Here is a 22402-nt window from a genome sequence, read left to right as displayed (position 1 = left end):
GGTGTAAACTTCTACATTTTTATTGAGATGTAATTGTCATATAACATTATATTCATTTCAGGTGTACAACATGATTCAATATTTGTATATATTGTGAAATGATCACCATGGTAAATCCAGTTAACATTCATCACCACATATTAAATTTTTGTCTTAATGATGCACAAATCCCCAAGTGCCCATTTTGCTTTTCACAGGTATTGTTTCCACATGCTTAGACTCCCAGCACATATTTGGAAAGAGAAAAATATAAAAGAGCTCTGTGTTTAATTACAGGGCAAATGAAGTCCAATCTTTGTCCGTTTTTCCATGTTAACTCTTGTTTTCATAGCACAGCAGAGATCAGTGTCATGTCATAATCAGTATGACCTCATTTGATCACCGCTCCGCAACGCCCTTCCCACTGTACAGATGACAACGGTTAAGTGTGGGAGCAGAGTCCTGCCTAAGCTTATGCACCCAATAATGATAATTGAATCCTTCTATTTTGAAGGCCTAACATGTGCCACAACCTGTACTGGGCACTGTCAAAACTGAAATCTCAAAACAACTCTGGAGGAAAAGTATAATCACACAATTTCCAAAAGATAGCATCAAATTTTAAACATAGTAAAACAAGATGGCTACATTTACATGACACCCTGGAAAAAAGCAAAGGTATAGGGAACTAGGAGAGGTCACGGGTTAACAGTGTGGCCAATGTGTCTACAAATGGGCCCTAGGAGGTTGTTTTCTTGGGAGTGATGGAGTGTTCTGTATCCTGATCATGGTGGTACATGCATGCATTTATAAAAACTCACAGAACTACAAGCACCATTGTGAATTTTACTATTTTAAAGTGAATTAGTAGAAAACACAGAAAAATCTCTTATGAACTAAGAGAGAACTTACACTCCCCCAAACCTTGATTTTCAGGTGTGCAACAACTGTACTTCCACCTCCCAAAGACTCGTGACCCAGCAGGCCTGTACTGGAACCCCGTCTGAAGTTAGGAAACTCTCTCCAGGGTCACACCCGCCCTCACCTCAGTCACTTTACCCGAGGGAAGTGAGAGCATCGTGTCTCTAGGTTTACACCATGTGTCTGGGGCCAGAACCCTGGGAGTGCTGTGATTTCAAACTTAAAAGGAATTCCAGAGAGGGCCCAAGGGGATCCTCCAGGGGGAAGTGGAAGTGGCGGTAGTTCCTAATTCTTGGGCATTGACACCATGTCCTGTACTGACACCATCTGCCACTCAGCCCAGACTACCTGCCAGCTCAGGGTCTAACCCAGTTCCACATCCTTACTGCTGCACAACTTCACTACAGATGCACGCTGGAGCCCTTCCAGCAGTCATTTCTCTGCAGAAATTTCACATGGCTGCGACGAGACAGCGAGGAGGAAGGCGTGTGACACAGCGACCCACATTCTTCATCCAGAGCAACACGTCCGCACATGAACTCAGCACCTTATCGCCTGGCCAAACTCGATTTCTCATCTGTCACAGTGTCAACACCTAGCACGTGTGCCACGTGCTGGGGAGAACCACGCGCCCTCTGCCGTGCGCACGCGCAGTCACACCGACGTTCCCGCTGTCTCCCGCCTCTGCTTCTCGCCGGGCCGCGCATGCGCCGTCAACACCCCAGGCTTCCTCATTTCCAAACCCCACCAGCTCCACGTATGGTCTCCAGAGCCCTCCCCGCTGCCACCACGCTCACCTCCTAGGTGCGAACCACTCAGTGGATCTCAAGTCCTCGGGGAAATGTGGTTTAGACTAAAAGCCTCCTCAGACCCTAGCATCCAGCTCCTCAGGTCGCTCCCAGCACGCAACGCGGACGCACCCCCATTGGTGCCGCGAAGACACCTGGGAGTTCTGAATTCGCTGGAGTGCGCAGGCGCAGGTTCCTATTGCGGAGAGTTCTTCCTGTGGCGGAAGCTGAGACGGAAGGTCTTTAGAGATTCAGAGAATGCGCAGGAGATCTGCGGGAGGAACCGGAAGTGCTGTGGAGCCCGCTCTACTGTCCCGCCCCCACTCCTATTTACCAGCTTCTGGTTGGCTCGTCAACCCCGGAAGTCGCCTGCCTGTCGCCAGGAGAGCGGAAGAGGCCTACTTTTTCCCCTGGAGGGGTGCAGCGATTGCGTGGGATCCTGCGACGACAGACGGTAAAGGTCGCAGCGCCGATGGTGGGAGCCCACCGAGGGCTGACGGGGTGCGGATTCCAGGAAGCGAGAGGAGCGCAGCCGAGACGATGGCGGCCGAGGGACCGCAGTGGAGAACATGGCGGCGGAGCGGGCGGCATGCCCCTCGCGGCCGAGCTCCGGGTGGGAAGCAAAGGATCGAATAAAACCCCCAAGAGATGTCAGGGAGTGAGGACCCCCCCCCTTCCAGCAGGTGACGGCCTGGAGCGTGGGGGGCCCGGACTCTCAGGCCTGAGGCTCGGATCACAGCGGGGTGATGCCCCGCCGCCCCCGCAGGTTGTCATGGAGACGCGGGGCTAGGGTGGGTGCACACGGGCCTTGTGAGGATGCGGGTTCTGCAGGGTGACCCTCCCCAAGCAGGTCCGCTGAAGGATCCTTTGGGGGAAACGGGCACCCTGTAGTGTTTGGAATGGGGAGGATAATCGTTCAGTCTGGGCAGACCAAGTGGATGTGAGCCTGTGGGTCCGGATAGATGGGAAAGGCAGCCAGGGTGGGGTGGGGGTGTCTGTGAACCTGGCCTTTTAATAAGAATTTACAGGAGTCCCCTCTTATCACCGGGGATAGGGTCCAAGCCCCCCAGTGGATGCCTGAAGCCAGGGCTAGTACCCAACCCTAGATAGACTATTTTTTGTTATACATACATATTTGAGGTCTGGCAGCAAAACTAACACGGATTTCTTTTTCCTTTTTCACCGTTTCACAGATAGATTTGTTTTTACCGTAGATCCTGCAACCTGAGCATATGATTTTTTTCTTTCCTTATTAAGCCGAGAACTTTCACTTAAACCAAGCACTTCACAGCTTCTCTTTGGCATATCCAAATGACCAGCATCACCACCCTTTTTTTTCTACTCATTCTCCCCCCCCCCCCCCCCCACCCCTTAATGCTCTTTGGTGAGGAAGATTGGCTGTGAGCTAATGTCTGTTGCTAATCCTTTTTTTTTTTTTTTAAAGATTGGCACCTGAGCTAACAATTGTTGTCAATCTTTTTCTTTTTTCTGCTTTTTTCTCCCCAAAGCCCCCAAGTATATAGTTGTATATTTTAGTTGTGGGTCCTTCCAGTTGTGGCATGTGGGACGCCACCTCAGCGAGGCCTGATGAGTGGTGCCATGTCCGCGCCCGGGATCCGAACCCACAAAACCCTGGGCTGCCATAGCAGAGCAGGTGAACTTAACCACTCAGCCACCGGCCGACCCTCTGTTGCTAATATTTTATTCTTCTTTTCCTCCCCTCCCTCCCCTTCCTCCCCCTCCCTCCGCCTTCTCCCCCTCCTCCCCCTCCTTCCTCTCTTTCCTCCCGCCTTCCCCCCTCCTCCTTCTCTCCTCTCCCAACCCCCCCAGTACATGGTTGTATATTCTAGTTGTAGGTCCCTCTGGTTGTGCTATGTGGGATGCTGCCTCAGCATGCCTTGACCAGCGGTGCTAGGTCCCGCCCAGGATCCAAACCTACCAACCCCAGGCTGCCTAAGCGGACCCTGCAAACTTAACCACTATGCCACTGGGCCTGGCCCCTTCTGCCCATTTTTTAAACAGTTTTCTTTCCATATTGAGTTGTGTGAGTTCTTTATATATTTTTGATATTAACCCATCAGATACATGACTTTCAAATATTTTCTCCCATTCTGTTTGTCACGTGTTCATTTTGTTGATGGAGAAAGGATTCTTAAAGTGGTTAAAGATACAACTGTTTCAGCCCCTTCACACCCATTAGGGTGGCTACTATTAAAAAACCCCCAGAAAATAGCAAGTGTTGGTGAGAATGTGGAGAAATTGGAACACTTGTGCACTGTTCATGGGGATATAATATTGCACAATTGCTATGGAAACCAGTATGGCAGTACCTCAGATGTTAAAGATAGAATTACCATATGATCCAGCAGTTACACTTCTGAGTATATACCCAAAAGAATTGAAAGCAGGGACTCAGATCTTTGTACACCCATGCTTGTAGCAGCGTTATTCAGAGTACCCAACAAGTGGAAACAACCCAAGTAGCCACTGATGGATGAATGAATAAGCAAAATGTGATATATGCATACAATGGAATGTTAATCAGAATGAAAAAGGAAGGAAATTCTGACACCTGCTACAATGTGGATGAAGCTTGCAAATATTATGCTCAGTGAAATAAACCAGACATGAAAAAGACGAGTACATAGTGACAGAAAGTAGAGTGGTGGTTGCCAGTGGTGGGGCAGGGAGGGGGTACGATGGGAGCTGTAGTTTAATGGGTATATAGTTTCAGTTTTGCAAGATGAAAAGAGCTCTGGAGATGGATGGTGGTGAGAGTTACACAGCCACATGAATGTACTTAGTGCCCTTGAACTGTACACTTAAAAATGGTTAAGATGGTAAATTTTATGTTATGTGTATTTTACCACAATTTTTACGAATACAGCTATCTCAAATTCCGAACCCAATCCATCCAATAGTAGCCAGTCTATCCCTGCGGTGGAGGGAAAGGCTTGTCATCTAATGCTGGAATATGCTATCTATTGCTGCATAACAATATCACCTCAAAAATTACAGATTAAAACGTTTATTTTGCTAACAAATCTGCTCTTTGGCTGGGGCTGGGTATAGACATCTCTTCTCCACTCCACCTCCCACTCGAGCCAGTTGGAGTGTTCTTTTAGCCCAGTTTTTCCAGGGCCTACCCTATCTTTTTATCCTGTGGATGGGAAGTTTACAGCGAGTGGCAGTGTTAACACATAAAACAGTACAGTAACTTTTTTCCCCTCTTTTAGCAAAAGCGTTCTTTGGAGTTCACCATCGGTAAATCTGGTCTTTATCTAGTCTGAAACAAAATCAAAACCAGGCCGTAAAAGGACAAAGATACTCTCTTGGTTGGGACTCTAAAAACTGCTGTGAGTGGTCTTTTCCAATCTTGTAAAGCAGCTGCTTTGGTTGTCATTTTCTAGGGTGTGGGGGTGTGTTACCAATAGGCACACTAGATGGCAGCAGAGCGCCTCGGTCAGATTGCAATAGCGAGTGGAGCCCCCTCGAGCGTTTCCAGGCAGCGCATTTTTGGAGGCTTCAGGCTGCTGCTCAGGCCAAGGCTGCAGCTCAGGGGCCTCCCTCGCTGCACACACTTGGGGCTGTGTGTCTCTGTGAAAGCCTCGACCTATGACCCTTGGGTTCTGCCAAGCATCTTTGGACAACAGGCTGCCGCTTCTTGCCACCTGGCTTTGTGATCGTAATTGTCCCACTTGTGCACCCCTCTCTGCGTGTGGATCTGAGCCGAGCCAGCCAGGCAGCTTCACCCCCACTTTTTGAGAGCATCTCAGCCACAAACATGGGTCTGCTGAGCCAAGAGTTTACCTCTGCCCCTGAGTCGGGAGCTGTATGTGGAAATTAAATGTATGTAATTGGCTGGGACACAGGGGCTGTGAGTGCGCATGTGCGTCAGTGGGTGGAGTGTGAGATTGTGATGTGGGCGTGGCGACCGGGCACGTGCTGCTGAGCCAATGGTGCCAGAGCCGGTTCCTCTGCCCAAGGGGTGTGGGTAACTGTCCCGAGGCCTGGTTGCCCTCATTTCCTATTCCCTGTGGCCTCAATGCCACTTCCTGCTGCTCCAGGGAAATGTTCCCAAGATGAGAACAGAGCGGGTCTCTTAATGAAGCATCCCAACAAGAAGACACAGAACTGGGCTTGGGATGAGAATTTGAGAGCTGAAATGGGTTATGATGCAATGGCCAAAGATTAGGATCCTGCCCAGGAGGGCCCTCTTGGAGAAAACCAGGGTCCACCTTCATGTTTCAGACCTGCAGTGTGTCCAGAGCTTGGATCCCCAGGACCTTGGAGGACAGATGCCCACTCCCGTCCCCTGGCTAAGTCTCTGAGGTAAGGGCATGTCCCTATTTCCTACTGGGCTCCAAGAAAGGCCTGATGGCTCAAGATTCTCTCTCTCTTATATCGCCACTAAGGTTTTCAAGGAGGTGGAAAGAATTGTTTTTGCTTATCTAAAAATCCAGGTTCAATCCAGCTATTCCACTGCTGGGTATTTGTCCAAAGAACTTGAAAACACAAAGGCATAAAGATACTTGCACCCCTATGTTCATTGCAGCTTTATTTACAATAGCCAAGACTTGGAAGCAACCTAGGTGCCCATCAAGGGACGAATGGATAAAGAAGATGTGGTATTTATACACAATGGAATAGTACTCAGCCATAAAAAATGACAAAATCCGGCCATTTGTGACAACATGGATGGAGCTTGAGGGTATTACGCTGAGTGAAATAAGTCAGAGGGAGAAAGTCAAATACCATGTGATCTCACTCATAAGTAGAAGATAAAAACCACAAAAAAAAACAAACACATAGCATTGGAGATTGGACTGGTGGTTACCACTGGGGAAGGGGGGAGGGGGGAGGGCAAAAGGGGTGATTAGGCTCACATGTGAGGGGATGCACTATAATTAGTGTTTGGGTGGTGAACATGATGTAATGTATACAGAATTCAAAATATGATGTACATCGGAAAAAAATAAAAATAAATAAAAATCCAGGTTCAGGTGTTTGCCTCTCGATTTGCATGAAGAGTGGGTTTTCTGTAGTTGATGTAAGAATATGCAATACTGTTTATAAGAGTAAAATTCCGTCTTTTCGGTGTAGTTCTTTGAGTTTTCGCAAATGCGTACCATGGTACCAACCATCGTAATACAGACTAGCCCGTCACCCCCAAAGAATCAGTAGCGCAGCCCCTCCATAGTCAAGCCCTTCCCCCCCCCAAGACCCTGATCCGTTCTAGACTCCCTGACCTTAACTTTTTCCAAAATGCCGTATAATAGAAGATAGATGTTTGATGTCATATTTGTAAAATTGAGTATACTTGCCTTTCAGTGATGTTCCAAGTTTTAGATTTCTGCACTGCCTAATGTAGCTCATGAAACACATTAAGTCTTCAAAACTGACATTCCTTTACTATTATAAGTTACATGAGCTTATGCAAACTGTGCTCCCTGTACTTAATTTTCTTCTTTGGAGGTTGGTGGAGATGGAGGTGGGGATCAAATGAGGTAACAATGATTGAATGACATTAAAACATCTGCAATGTTATGAAAACGTTAATATTGGAAAAAATAGACAGAAGTTTGACATCATTTGCTATTTAAGCAGAGATGTTATATTTCTTCTTTACCCTAAAATGTACTGGAAGACTCGGTAGATGGAATTAACACCTGTGAAAAGCTTTACACATCACCGAAACAAATCTTCCACCTTCTCCTATAAGAGTATTAAAATGTTCCATGTTTGAGAATGCCAAATATACCTTCTTTCATACTAAACTAGGATGATACTCAAAATGACACCCCAGCTCACTTTCCTTATTCCTAGGAAATTTTTACTCACCATCCACAGTTCTTCTTGCATCTACCTGGAGATCACTGAAACCTTGTGTAGCTATCATTTTGCTTACAGGAAAGGGCACATGCTGGGGTGTAACTGTGCGGATGATCGTATAGCCCTTTTTTAGACTAGGGGCAACTCTATGATTTAGGATACAAGTTCTGTCATTTGGACTGTAGTAGCAAGATGGTAATGCCAAATATATACCACGATTTACAGCTCTTTCAAAAGGTTTATAAACAGTTGCTCTTTGTGGCCAAAATAAATGGTGTGACTCTGGTGACAGAAACCCATTCCAATTCATAAATACACATCATGTGACTGAAAGCTTTTAACTATTGCAAAAATAAAGCTGAACCATGACAAGGATTTTATTTTTATAGAGACTCCTTACTCGGTTAACTCCATGAATGCAGGACTGTGTATCACTCCACACTATGTTCACAAACACCCTTGAGCAGTTCGTGTAACGTTGTTCACTTCAGACATCGTAGATGATGGAAATATAAATTAATGAAACATCCTCACTCACTGAGGCCCCTACCCTCCATAGAAAAAATACAGACTACGCCCTCCTGCTTTCCCTGTTGTCTCCCTTGTTATGGATTATTTTCCACCAAGAACCATACTTCCATTTTTATACCAAATCACTACTTTTTACATAAAAAACCTTCACCTCTTTTTACATTGCTTTTCCCACAAAAATGTATGCACCAGAACTGCAAGGACTTGTTTTCTGCCTCTACGTGGAGAGCCCACCATGCATGCCTTGGGTAGTTTTGAGCCTGATTTTGTTTTGAATTTAGAATGGCTGGTAGATTGAAAAGGTTCAAAACTTAACACGAAGTGGAGAACATGGTCTCTGAGCTCAAAGGGCTTATTTTGAATTGTGAGCCTGTCTTTACCACTTGTTAGCTTTGTAATCGGTAGACATCAGTTAACTCACAAAGGAGGTACAAGTGTCTACATTATAGTTTTGGAGGGTTAACTGAGCTAATTTATGTAAAACAATAAGACAGTGTCAGATATATAGTAAGCATACTCAATTGTTTACATAGTGAGAAAAAAAAATCGGCCCTTGAGAACTGGGACCCACCGGGCCCGGCCTTCACTCCTGGGCCATGGTGTTCTGTTGAACAGAAACAAGTTTACCCAACACTGTCATCAGACAAGGCCGCTGGGTGATTATTTTGGAGCAAGGCAAAAATAAGAGCACTCTCTAGTCATGTCATTACATAGAGTAAAAAGAAAATTATGCAAATCACAAAAATGATTAAATATTCCCCTAGTCTAGCTATTAAAACGGACTCCTGCTTCTTTACAAGTCAATTTTAGTCCCACTCCCTTCTGCCTTCCAGAAGAGGACTATTAAAATTCCCACTCATACAGTTACACTCGCTCCCTGTGTCAGAAGTCCCCAAGAGCACGTTCAGGGTTGATGATACACTGGGAGGACTGACCGGATTCACAAGGGCCATTATACTCATGAGTATGGCGAAAGAATATATATTGACGTCAGTGAAGGGAAAAGGTGTACATGGTACAGCCCAGGAGAAATCAGGCACGAGCTTCCAGTTGTCTGCTCTCAGTAGTCACACGGACAGCACCCACAGCTTGTGAAGTATTGCCAGTCACAGCAGCTCACCTGAGCCTTGGTCTGCTGGATCTTGTGGCGGGGGTGGGGGGTCACGTGGCCATGCAGCAGTCCCATAACTGAGCTCAGCTACTCAGCCCCCAGCTCCCATTCTCAGAGGAGAGGTCAGACTGATCCAGCATCACCCATGGCTTTAGCCATACAATAACAGGTGTGCATCCTAAGTTGTGCTTAGCACAAACTAGTCAAACCATACAGTGTGGCCCAAGGCCTCAGGCAGACAACACTCTTACCAGGCAGAATATTCCAAGGACTCAGAATTGATCTTCCAGGCGTTAAGGACCATTGCTTTCTTTGAAAAGGGCAGAGGTTGAGCACCCAAAGCTGCTGAATTAACACTCTTCGGCACACTTCGTGACAACAGCCAACCCTGTGCAAAGCCTGCTTCCCTGATGCCGCCTCCGAATCACCTAAGTCTAACTGCCCTTAGTTCTTTCTAGCACGACTCCTCAGGCATCCCATGCTCCTCGTGCTGTGAGGTCACCACTCCCCACTGCAATAAGTCAACAAACCCAGGTTTGTTCAAGTGCAGGTGTGTTTCTCTAGGTTTTGGCTGGTGGGCACTGACATAACCAATATACAAGCTTTTATTCTTAAGAATGGATAAGTGGTTTTAATGGGGGAATTGTTTCAGCCCAGTCGCGCAGCAGTTAAGTGCGCATGTTCCACTTTGGTGGCCCAGGGTTCACTGGTTCGGCTCCGGGGTGCAGACATGGCACCACTCAGCAAGCCATGCTATGGTAGGCGTCCCACAAATAAAGTAGAGGAAGATGGGCATGGATGTTAGCTCAGGGCCAGTCTTCCTCAGCAAAAAAGAGGAGGATTGGCAGTGGATGTTAGCTCAGGGCTAACCTTTCCCAAAAAGAAAAAAAAGAACAGGAAAATTTAAATTAAAAAATTAAAATATTTATGTATTACAACCTCAGAACATATGTTTAAAAAGACAAAATTACAATATTAATTTGACAATCCATATTGTTTTTGAATATTTTAACATATCCTCTCAGTACATGAAAGATAATGTTTTAAGTATACAGCAAGTATAAAACCAGTTTTACTAGGATTTTTCTATGAAATATATACAGAACTTCATGTTTAACTGAAAAACATGTAGCTTATTTTGCAAACATAAGAATTGTAATAATTGAACACATATTAAGTTTATTGTTTACAGATTGCATTCAGCTGTGAATAACCCCCAAATTCCCACAGTCTGCTTCATATATCTACAAGGTGCCTGTTTCTCATATGGAATTATCTAGAAACAAAAGTAGAAGGTAAATGCAACCACTCAATATGCAATCAGGAAACAAAGTCCTCCGTGTTTTCTGACACCACAATTGTAACTTTCAGGGTTGAGTCAGGGCCACTAGAAATATTAGAGAGGCTCCCTACACTAGGCCTAACACAAATATGGTAAGAACTGGAGAAAACACGGAGTGTCAGAGGCCACCAGCCAAGAAAGTATACATCAGTGGCCTGGGTGGACATGTTGGAGCTGACAAGAAAATCCACTGTGGACATGTGAGGATGGAAGTGGGATCCAGTGACAGGAGGGCTACTGGAGTTGGTGCCTGTGGAAGGCACCAACTTTGAGAGAATAGAGTTAAATACTGGGTGTTTGGTTTGTGGACACTCTTGATCAATAGGCCCAGAAAGCAGGAAAATCTGCTGGGAATTGGTGCCCGTCGAGCCCTGATGCACCTGTCTGCCTGTATGAGAGCTCCAAAAACAAAGTATGATGGATTCTTCATTTCTGCCTTCCTGATCTCATGCAAGGCTTGCTTCTGGCCAGCTCTAATCTGGAACAATCTAGGGAAGAGATTCTATAAAATGTACTTCCAGGCTTACCCACATCAACACATCACAATCTGGCACAACACAGCTATTCTAGCTTTTATATATTCAAGTAACAAGGTCTCTGTTTCTAATTCAAAGCCTTGTATCTGATTCCCAGCCAGGAGCTAGGATAGACAGAAATGGGCAAAAGGGGAAAGTCAGATGAAGTGTCCTCATTCACCAGCTTTACACTGAGGAATTTCTGCCAGAACAATGAAGTACTGTGCCCAATACCTAGAAAAAAATGTCAAACAGACATTTTTGATACCAAAGACTGAGAATTTAAAAAATACTGTTTTTCTTAGAACGGAGGAAAGAGAGGATAGAGGTCAAGTATACAAATTCCAGTATGTGCAGCATTAGGCCAGAAATAAAATTCCAGTGATACCAAAGTACCAATATCATAACAACCACATGTTCATGACATACTGAAAATTAGAAATAAATAAAACTATCTAAAATCCCAACAGTTACATATTTTAAAACACACTTCAGAAGATCAGTGGGGCCAAAAGATCTGAAACTGTAAATTTAAACTTTTTTTTTTGAGGAAGATTAGCCCTGAGCTAACTGCTGCCAATCCTTCTCTTTTTGCTGAGGAAGACTGGCCCTGAGCTCACATCTGTGCCCATCTTCCTCTACTTTATACATGGGATGTCTACCACAGCATGGCTGGCTAAGTGGTGCCACATTCGCACCCAGGATCCGAACTGGCGAACCCCGGGCCACCAAAGCAGACATGCACACTTAACCGCTGTGCCACCGGGCAAGCCCCTAAATAGTTTTTATGTACGCAATTCACAATTAAAATACTATATCTCAAAATGTATGTAACTTGGGGGCCAGCCCTGTGGCTGAGTGGTTGGGTTCACCTGTGGGTTCGCGGCTTCGGATTCTGGGCGCCGACATGGCACCGCTCATTGAGCCATGCTGAGGCAGTGGCCCACATAGCACAAGTGGAAGGACCCACAACTAGAATATACAACTATGTACTGGGAGGCTTCAGGAGGAGGGGAGAGGAGGAGGAGAGTGGCAACAGATGTTAGCGCAGTTGCCAATCTTTAAAATAATGAGAAAAAAAGGTATGTAATTTGGCTGACAGGGTAAGTAGTGGATAGAATGGTAGCCCTCCGAAAGATATATCCACTCAGAACCTGTGACTATGACAGGTTGGAAGGTATTTGGAAGCAGGATCTCGAGATGAGATCATCCTGGATTAGGGTGGGCCCTGAATCCACTGACAAGTGTGTTTATAGGAGAACTGGATAAAACACTTGGAGGAGAAGGGGATGTTAAGATGGAGGCAGAGGGGCCAACCCCATGGCCAAGTGGTTAAGTTTGTGCCCTCTGCTTCAGTGGTCCAGGCTTTCACTGGTTCAGATGTTGGGTGCGGACATGGCACCACTGATCAGGCCACGCTGAGGCAGCATCCCACACAGTACAACCAGAGGCACCACAACTATAACATACAACTATGTATGGTGGGCTTTGGGGAGAAGGAGGAAAAAAAAGAAGATTGGCAACAGATGTTAGCTCAGGTGCCAATCTTTAAAAAAAAAAAAAAAAGATGGAGGCAGAAACTGGAAGGATGCATCTACAAGCCAAGGAGCACCAAGCATTGCTGGTACCAAGAGAAGCTAGTAGAGTGGCATGGATCAGATGCTCCCTCAGAACCCTCAGAAGGAACCAACCCTAACGACACCTTGATTTCCAGCTTCTGGCCTCTACAAGTGGAAGTGAATGAATTTGTTTTTTAAGCCACTAGCTTTGTGGCACTTTGTTAGCGCAGCCTTGGCAAAGTAATATTTAAAGGAAAATTCTCTCCTAGATGTTTTTCTCAGAAAGAACTAGAAAGAATGCAATAGGGCTCTACTTTAAGAATAAGGCACTAATAAGGCCAAGACTGTATTTAAGACCTTTATAAAGATTTTCTAATGGTACACGATTTGCTGTGCACAGTAAGTGAGGGCATCTGCGTGAAGGCCTTCCAACATTGCTTACTGGCATAGTGTTTCCTCCTGTGAGAGTTCGCGTGTGTTTCTTTAAGTATAGGGGACTACCAAAGGCTTCCCCACCCTGCTTACATTCAGTTTCTCCGCAGTGTGTATTCTCACATGTCTCTGTAAGGATGAGAGCCGACTGAAGGCTTTCCCACACTCCTTACATTCATGCGGTTTCTCTCTGCTGTGAGTTCCCAAATGTCCTCGAAAAGATGAGGACCAACTGAAAGCTTTCCCACACTGCTGACATACGTAGGGTTTCTCTCCAGTGTGAATCCGTACGTGTGTTCTAAAGTAGGAAGGACTGCTGAAGGCTTTCCCACATTGGTTACACGCGTACGGTTTCTCTCCAGTGTGAGTTCGCAAGTGTCCCTTAAAGGACGAGGGAGAACTGAAGGATTTTCCACATTGTTTACACTCATACGGCTTTTCTCCAGAGTGTGTTCTCACGTGAATCCTAAGGTCTGAGGGCCAACTGTAGGCCTTCCCACATTCTGCACATTTATAGGCTTTCTCTCCGGTGTGCATCCTTGCGTGTATGATCAGGTAAAAAGAATGAAGGAAGGCTTTTCCACATTCCTTACACTCGTAGGCTTTCTCGGCGCTGTGAACCCTCGCATGTTTCCTAAGAGAGGACGAAGAAGGGAAGGATTTCTCACATTCTTTACAAGCGTAAGGTTTCTCCACAGTATGGGTTTCTCTGTGTGTCCAAAGGTTTGAGGGAGACCTGAAGGTCTTCCCACATTTTCCACATTCATACGGCTTCTCTCCAGTGTGAGTTCTTACATGGACTCTGAGTTTGGAGAAGTACATAAAGGCTTTTCCACACTCTTTACATGCGTAGGGTTTCTCTTCAGTGTGAGCTCTCATGTGTGCCCTAAAGGATGAGTAACAGAGAAAAGTTCTCCCACACTCCTTACATTGATAGGGTTTTTGTCCACGTTGAGGCGATGCTATGGGACTCTGCAGGGATGAAGTATCCAGGATGGCTTTTTCAAATTTATTGTATTCATCGCATTTTACTCCAGTAGAAAGTCTCTTATGCACAATAAGATTTGGAATCTGGTTGGTTTCTCCACATTGATTACTTTCCTTAGTTTCCAAGGGTATCTCTACCACGTGACATCTGTTAAAAATAGGGATCATGTTATCAATGATTTATTAGTGATTCATCGATATCTTTTAATGATTAATATTATTACATTGTTACCATTTTCAGTGAATGGGTATGTCTTCTGCCCTGTTAGAATTGTGTCCAAGTGGTGTAAGCTGAATGCTGGCAGAGGGCTCAATCCCAGGCATCATTTCAGTGTTTTATATATACGGGATTTTGTTTCCTGACAACTGTTTACAACTGAACTGAGCCTCTAACAGTTAACATCTGCATCACTTTTATAAAATGGTCTCGTGAAAATTCTCTGTGAATACCTAATATCTGTCTCATATGTACACATACACGCACACACTTACATATCCACGTTGTGGCGCTCTCGTCCTCTCCTGAGACCTGCTGTCTCTCACGTGTCTGTGACTCACCTCAAGTGTGTTCCCTGGTTCTTGTGCTGATCTTTGACGCCATGGCATTTCCAGTTTTCTCCTAAAATGAAGAACCAGGAATCATTTCTTCTGAATCTTACTCTATTCTGTTCACTTCATATTTCTTCCCCAAACGTAACACTGTAGAAGATTTGACCCATTGATTTTACGTTGAGCGTCATAATATGAAAAATAGTAACAAAATTACTTTCCTTGGAAAGAACTGGTGGGATGAAGACAAGGAAAGAAGTAGGGAACATGTACATATTTTTTCAAATAGTGATCCCAAAAGTCTACAGATTTCATAAGGAAGAATGCACTCTTGGGCACAAAAAGACTTTGAGGAGTTTGGCTGTTTCAGGACTTTAACAATAATGAGGACAAGAAGGTCAAAACGGTGGGTGATTTACTGGAAATACTTCCATGAAGACTGAGCCTTATGGTGACATAAACACCCTGTTATCAGGAAAGCAACATGGGAAAGAAACGGACAAAATGCACATGCCAGAACACTAACTTTAAAACAGGAAATATGGAAAGGCTTTCAATGTGGACAGGGACATTTGTGAGGATGGATGAAAAATCAAGAAAAGGAAGCAAGAGTATCTAGCAAAATTCAACTTCCTCAGGAAGAGGAGTAATTGAGTTTTTAAATTAATATTTCCAAATGTAATGCTCCTTGATAGGGGCTGTTCCTCTTAAGCACAGAATTATAACCCTTAACAAGACAAAGCATTTAAGAGAGACAGTAGTAGGTTTCATACATACATGAAAAAGCTATTAGACCATATGCTCCATAGTGATGTCCCATGTCTGTCTTAGTCAGTAGTAAATTCCCATTGTTCAGCCCAACTTTTAGAACAAGCTCAGTAGCTAAGGAATATTTGTGCCCTAGAGAGTAAGGGAAGGAACGAAGCCAGCCTTACCTACTGAGGCCAGGTTCCTGAAGGTCTCCAGCATCACGTCTCTGTAGAGGTTCCTCTGAGCACCATCCAGCAGAGCCCACTCCTCCGAGGTGAAGTTCACAGCCACATCCTCAAAGACCAGCGAGTCCTAGAACATCCAACAAATTTTGGGTCAACAAAGTACCATTCTCCCCCAGCGTGTGCAAGAGGAAGACGTAGGCTGACAGCACTGAGGAACTGGGATGTGATTCACAGCAAGTTCACACATGGTTCTGCCGACTCCCATCCAATCCAGGGCTCAGTCATCAGATCCCATCCCTTCTATCCTATTCAGCACTCACTTCCTCAGTGATCCCAGCCAGCCTCAGAGACTTAACAACATCTCCAATGAACTCATCTCTCTACAGTTTGTGACAACATCCACTCCTCCTCTTCATCTGAAGCATCCAGGACAGTCCGCAATACATTGGAGAAATGAAAGAAATACTATACAGATCTTCCTTAACTTATAAGGGGATTACATCCTGATAAACCCATTGTTAAGATGAAAATATAGGTCAAAAATGCATTTAATACACCTAACCTACTGAACATCACAGCTTAGCCCAGCCCACCTTACATGTGCTCAGAACACTTACATTAGCCAACAGTTGGGCAAAATCATCTCACACAGGGCCATTTTATAATCAAGTGTTGAACATCTCATGTAATTTATTGAACACTGTACTAAAAGTGAGAAACAGAGTGGTTCTAAGTGTATCGCTTGTTCACTCTCACGATCACGGAGCTGACTGAGAGCTGCCACTATCCAGCATTGCAGGAGAGCATCGCACCACATACTGCTAGCCTGCAAAAAGATCAAAATTCAAAATCCAAAGTATGGTTTCTACTGCATGCATAACATTTTCACACCATCGTAAAGTTGAAAAACCCTAAGTCGAATCATCATGAGTTGGGGACCGTCTGTACAAATAAAACAATTATTGCCTCTTGAAAAACATCAATTCCATGTGAGGAAAATTATTTCATCTCCTTTATTGTTCACGACAGGCCTCAGCATGACATGAAGCAAAGGTAAGCCCTGGATGAGGTGTTAATGGATAACAACATGCTGAGGGCCTGGGAGCATCTCCTGTCTTTCCCGTCACCCACAACTTGATTCTCAAGAGGCCTGGTTATGCCCAATCTTCCCCCCAGGCACGAGGATGGATATACCTCCCTGAAGAGCTCCAATGCATTATAAACGGGCAGGTCCACCTGGTGAAATACGAATATTCTTTGTGAGAAGCATTGATGTTTACTTATCTCTTATTTTCCTATAAAACAGCAACTCTTTCTCTCCCTCCATCCTCTCCAAGAAACAGTGTATTGACAAATTGGAGCTCAGGCAAGAGAAAGGAAGTGTAAGACTGCAGACCTCAGCACAATGCCTGCGTTCAGGGGCCTGGGTGCTGAGAACCACCAATTATGGGTGAAAGCTCCCCCTCAACACACACACAGACTGAGGTCACAAGATGCCAGAACAGCCTTGTCTTGCCCAGAAAAGAGTGCCCTGGTCCTTCCTGCCTGTGAAGAGGTGGTTATGAGTCCCGCTGGAGAAGGGAACTGACTCAAGTCCAGAAGGGCTTGGCTGTGAATTGCCAAGACCATAAAATGCATGAAAGGATCGGGCAGCACCGTCCTCCAAAAGAACGTGTACTCCCACTCTTTGAAAATCCAGAGGCCCTGACTTAATCACCAGCCTCCTGGGGGCTCTACACACAATAATCGTTTCTGCCCCACCTCGGCATGCAGACCAGCATAACTGCCCAGCTCCTGAGCATGGCTCTGACGGCCTGCAGTCCCCAGAAAGCCTGGCCTTTGAGAAGTACATCATTCCATCAGCTTCCACACGCAGAGGTGGGAATACAGGCTGCCACACCCAAAGGCAGGTGCTGCAACCTGTACAACAAACAGCTGCAGCACTGGAAAGCTCCAGAACTGGACCGCTCTTCTCATAAGGTGAGTAGTAAAGCCAGCTGCCTCGAGCATCTCTAATTACGCTGGGTACACTGCTATCTGGTGTCGTCTCACAACAAACTTCTAGCCCCAGAGGCATTCAACCAACTCCTCCACTGCTGTGTCAGGTGACATTTTAAAGCCACCAAAACCCCTAACAGTCTCACAACAATAATAATAATAAAATGCTATTTTTATTAAAAATTTATTTAAAATAAGACAAACACCCATGATGTGTGAAATAGTTTGCACACACTGGCTCATTTATTTCTCATAATAAATGTCCTAAGTTGACAGCATTACAGTCAGTACAGAGCAGAGGAGACTTAGAGGACAGAGTCAATTAATGACACACTCAGTGTTACCCAGTTAGAATGTTCTAAGTCAGCTTTCCTTCAAAGCCTCGCTCCTGGACAGACAGACACCTTACAGTCTGGTCATGGCGATGAGTCTTCAACATGAGTGACGTGATCCAGAGAGGTCAGTAAGCTTTGTCTAGAAAGGTCAGACAGGACATTGTCCAGGCTTTTCTGGCCACGTGGTCTTCATTCAGGTGCTCAGCGTGCTCAGCTCTGCCTTTGTAGCACAAAAGCAGCCACAGACAACACAGAAAGGAATGGACGTGGCTGTGTGTCAATAAAACTTTATACATAAATAGATAGCAGCTTTGGCCTGTGGGCTGTAATTTTCCAACCTCTGATCTAGAGCAGTGCCACCAAATAGGACGACAATACAGACAACATACCTAATTTTGAATTTTCTTGTAGCCACTTTAAAAAACTCAAAGTATTAAAATTAATTAATTTCTTTTTAAAGATTTTATTTTTTGTTTTTCTCCCCAAAGCCCCACAGTACATAGTTGTATGTATTTTTAGTTGTGGGTCCTTCTAGTTGTGGCATGTGGGATGCCGCCTCAGCATGGCCTGATGAGTGATGGTGCCATGTCTGCGCCCAGGATCCGAACCGGTGAAACCCCAGGCCGCCAAAGCAGAGCATGCAAAGCCAACCACTCAGCCACAGGGCCGGCCCCTGAAGTTAATTTTAATAGTATGTTTTATTTTGTCCACTAAATACAAATATCACTTCAATAAGTAATGAACATAAAATAATTACTGAGATATTTTTACATCATACTAAGTGCTACAAATCTGGTATGGATTTCACACCTACAGCCCGACTCGGTTTTGACAGCTATTTCAAGAGCTCAACAGCCACACATGGCCTGGAGCTACTGTTCTGGACAGTGCAGATCCAGACCCTGCTAAGGACTGTGGAAACCAGAAAACGAAACATCCTCCTCACTTCCCACATCCTTGGGCTCCTTCTTCTGGCAAAGCCCTTTGTCTCAGCCAAGTTGCTTCTCCGTTGCCCATAACTCTGACCCATTTCATGTGCTAAAAATCTATTTAGATGATAGTTCCTACTGTGTGCAGCCACAGAGATACAGCAGTTAAGAGAGAAATTCTGAATCACGTGAGTCTTAAATTCTCATTGGGGAGGACAATAGGTAAAGGAAATATAATCCAGTAGATGGGGTATGTCAGTGCTGTAAATAAAATACAGGACAGGGAAGGCATTTGGAATGAGAAACAGAATGAGCAGATGGAAGTGGCGCAGGGTCAACCCAAGCAGAAAAATAACCCTCTGAGTGACACTGCAACTGGATACCTTGGCCTGGTGGTTTAAAAATGCCACTGCATTTTTCAGCTCTAAGAATAAGAAACAGAATGATTTCACCAAATCTCAGGAAAGGTTTCCATTGCTAGTCAGCTTCACCATGTCCCAGCTGGGAGACACTGGGATCAAAGTGTCCCCAGCCAAGGGCAGAAACACCGTCTGCTCCGGGAAAAGAAGGAAAGAACACCATCGATGGGCTAAAGGTGAACTCAGGAGTGTGGAAGAGAGCAGTAGCATAAATGAAGAAAGGAGGAAGAAATGTGAAGGGCAAAATTAATACAAAAATGAGGCGAAAAATACATCTCTTGAAAACTAATCAAACTGACAAAGCTTTCGCAGTTTTCTTCAAGAAAAACAAAGCATGCGCACGCAAATAAAGTTACGAATGAAGACGCAGGCATAATTAGGGATGTTCTAGGGGTTAAACACGAGGCAAGTGGAATGATCCAAAATTTTTAAATTCTCAGTACTTCCAGAGTATTCAGTTGTTTAAAATATTTTAAAGAAAAAAGGTGTTTTAAAATATTCACACAAAGGAAAGAAAAAAATCCCACATCCCAGAACCATACAACTGAAAAAAAAAAATGAAATATGATATCATTAACAAATACAAGTGCAAAATTCTATAAAAAATATTAGTACCCTAATAGAGTAATGAATAATGTGCATAATGTCACCCAAGCTCATTTTACTCCAAGAATGTTTAAAAATTGATCCACAAATTAATACATTTTACCACATTAATAGAAAATCATAATTCATGTTCTTAGATCCGGAACAGTGACGGATATATTACCATCATTAACGGAAATCAAAATTTAATACACCAGAACTAGAAGGAACGTGGCTGACTGGGAAAGACGGTGCATAAAAATACCTACTGCAATGTTAAAGGAAAAATTTTGAAATAGTCAAACAGTTCTCTCCTCAGGAAGACAAGACACGGCGTACCTCATTGTACACGGAACTGGAGGTCCTGGTGAGTCATTAAGGGAAGAAAAAGAAACGAAAGGCAAAATGATCGCAGAAGAAAAAAGCTGAAATACCATTATTGGCAGGTGAGCTTCTGTATATAAAATTCAAAGAATTTATATATGAATAACTAAAATCTTACTTCCACTTAACAAGGACAGTAGTGACAAGAATCATGCTCCCACATGAATGTACTCCTACGTACCAGTAGCAGAATTTTAAGATAAGTCTAAGGAAGATTTTGTAGAACATTGAAGACAAAAACAATACGACATTGAAAGAAATGAGGGAAGATCGAAATTAGTGGAGAGACAGGCCAAGCCCACGTGCTGGAAAGCTCAGTCCTCTAAGGATGTACATGCGCCCTCGAGCCCACCGACAGGTTCCAGGAAATGTCCACTCATTCCTGGTACTTGAAAGGCTGATTCGAATCCCAGCTTTTCACATTTGAGAAACCGCCCCAGGGGCACCAGATCCACCCAGCTCAGGAACGATATCTTGGGTGCATGATGCGTGCCAGACCCTGTCCCCTGCGGCTGCGAGAAACCAATGAGAAATTGTGATCTCCTTTTTTTTTTTTTCATCGCCCATTTTAAAGCTTTATTTCTAGGAAGCGAGGTGAGTTATGCAGTAAGGAAAAACCCGCGGGGACCCGGGACCCCCACGGGAGCAGGGACACAATGCCTGGACCCACCCGGCAGTCGAGGGCGGGGACCCCGGGGGTCGAGGGGAGACCCAGGCCCGCGGCCGGTTCCCGCCGGTTCGAACCAGCCGCTCCGGGTCCCGGCCCGACCCGCGCACTCACCATCTCCGCCCGCTCCGACTCTCCGAGCGTCCTCCCCGCGGCCCCGGCAGGTGACAGCGGCGTGGATGGGACACCTGGAGCTGCGCGGGGCAGGTGCGCGCGGGGACGCGGCCGGACGAGAGCGACGTCCACGCGGTTGCGAGCGCGCCCGCCCCCGGGCCTGATTGGACGGCGCTGCAGCCCTCAACGTCTTGATTGGGCGGTAGTCCAGCCACTCCCCCTCCCAGAGACTCTGACTGGGCAGGGCTATTGGCCTCGACGCCGCTGATTGGGCAATTTGCCCCTCTGCACGCCCTTGTGATGGGCGGGGCCTGACATCACGCGGCCGAGCCGGGCGGAAGTGCCGGTTCTCGGTCTCAGCCCTTACCTGCTCCGCCTCCCCGGATTCGGACCCGCCCGCCCGGCCCGCCCGGCTGGGGGTCCGAGCAGAAGCGGGTTTTGCCCGGCCAGCCCGGCGTCTGCCCCTCCCTCGGCGGCCCCTCCTTGTCCTCCCCCTGGACCGGGAAGTCCTGACTCAGTTTCCCCGCGGAACGCCCCTTCCTGCGGAGCCGGGACAAGATGAGACATGGCGGGTCAGGAGGGCCTGGTGACCTCCGAGGTCAGGGTTCGGCCTGGAGCTTTGCGGACCGCGACCTCTAGAGTTTCCGCACCGACACTGAAAATTGCAATCGTCATGCCTGAATTTTCAGGGGAAACCTATTTTTTCTAGTTTGGTCTCAAAATCTGTTGATTTTTTTTTTTTTTTTTTTTTTTCCTTTTTCTCCCCAAAGCCCCCCGGTACATAGTTGTGTATTCTTCGTTGTGGGTTCCTCTAGTTGTGGCATGTGGGACGCTGCCTCAGCGTGGTCTGACGAGCGGTGCCATGTCTGCGCCCAGGATTCGAACCGACGAAACACTGGGCCGCCTGCAGCGGAGCGCGCGAACTTAACCACTCGGCCACGGGGCCAGCCCAAAATCTGTTGATTTTTTTAAAAAATTAAGAGCACTTAGATCCGATTCAGATTTGCTTCTTTAAGATTTCATTTATATCATCTGAATGTGTGGTCAGAATTTTTCCTCTCAATGTTTCCGTTTATACTTTGTCCTTCTCTCGGGTATTTTGTTTACAGTGTCTGCACGCGGCACCCCCGCCTGCCCGAGCTTCTGCAGCCGCAGGTCCGCGTGGGTCCGGCACCACCCTCCTAACCCCCCACCCCAGATCCAGTTAATCAGTGGCAAAATCAGTGACCTTTCCCCTGCAGGGTACTCGTCCCTCCTCCCTCCCCCGCGATCGGCGCCTCCTCTTCTGCCCCTTGGTCTTGGTTTCAAGGGCTCTGCCTCCCTCCGCCGTTTGTGGCGCATTCTTTCCTTTTGTTAATCGCTCTCATAGGAGTCTCTGCATTTATACTCATCGTTTTTATATGAGCTCGTGTAGGTGCTTGTTGTCTGTCTCCCTGACCTCACTGAAGCACCATTCGGAGTGCCCCTATTATTATTACTATCATTCAAGT

At 45.8% G+C, this 22402-nt stretch overlaps 1 protein-coding gene across 1 annotated transcript; it reads right to left on the bottom strand.

Moving 5' to 3' along the window:
* Positions 1–12532: 12532 nt before the first annotated feature.
* LOC124252569 (zinc finger protein 14-like) lies at positions 12533–21023 on the bottom strand. The gene is made up of 4 exons (XM_046686234.1): positions 20913–21023; positions 15482–15608; positions 14556–14616; positions 12533–14145 (listed from the first exon to the last, which is right to left on the bottom strand). Exons 1-4 carry the CDS (start codon positions 20913–20915, stop codon positions 13062–13064), a joined length of 1275 nt encoding a protein of 424 aa, XP_046542190.1. The 5' UTR covers positions 20916–21023; the 3' UTR covers positions 12533–13061.
* Positions 21024–22402: the final 1379 nt, after the last annotated feature.

Source organism: Equus quagga, chromosome 14 (genome assembly GCF_021613505.1).
Source record: "Equus quagga isolate Etosha38 chromosome 14, UCLA_HA_Equagga_1.0, whole genome shotgun sequence".
Classification (NCBI taxonomy): Eukaryota; Metazoa; Chordata; class Mammalia; order Perissodactyla; family Equidae; genus Equus; species Equus quagga.
The sequence above is the reverse complement of the archived record's forward strand: the minus strand, read 5'-3'. Positions and strand labels throughout refer to the sequence as shown.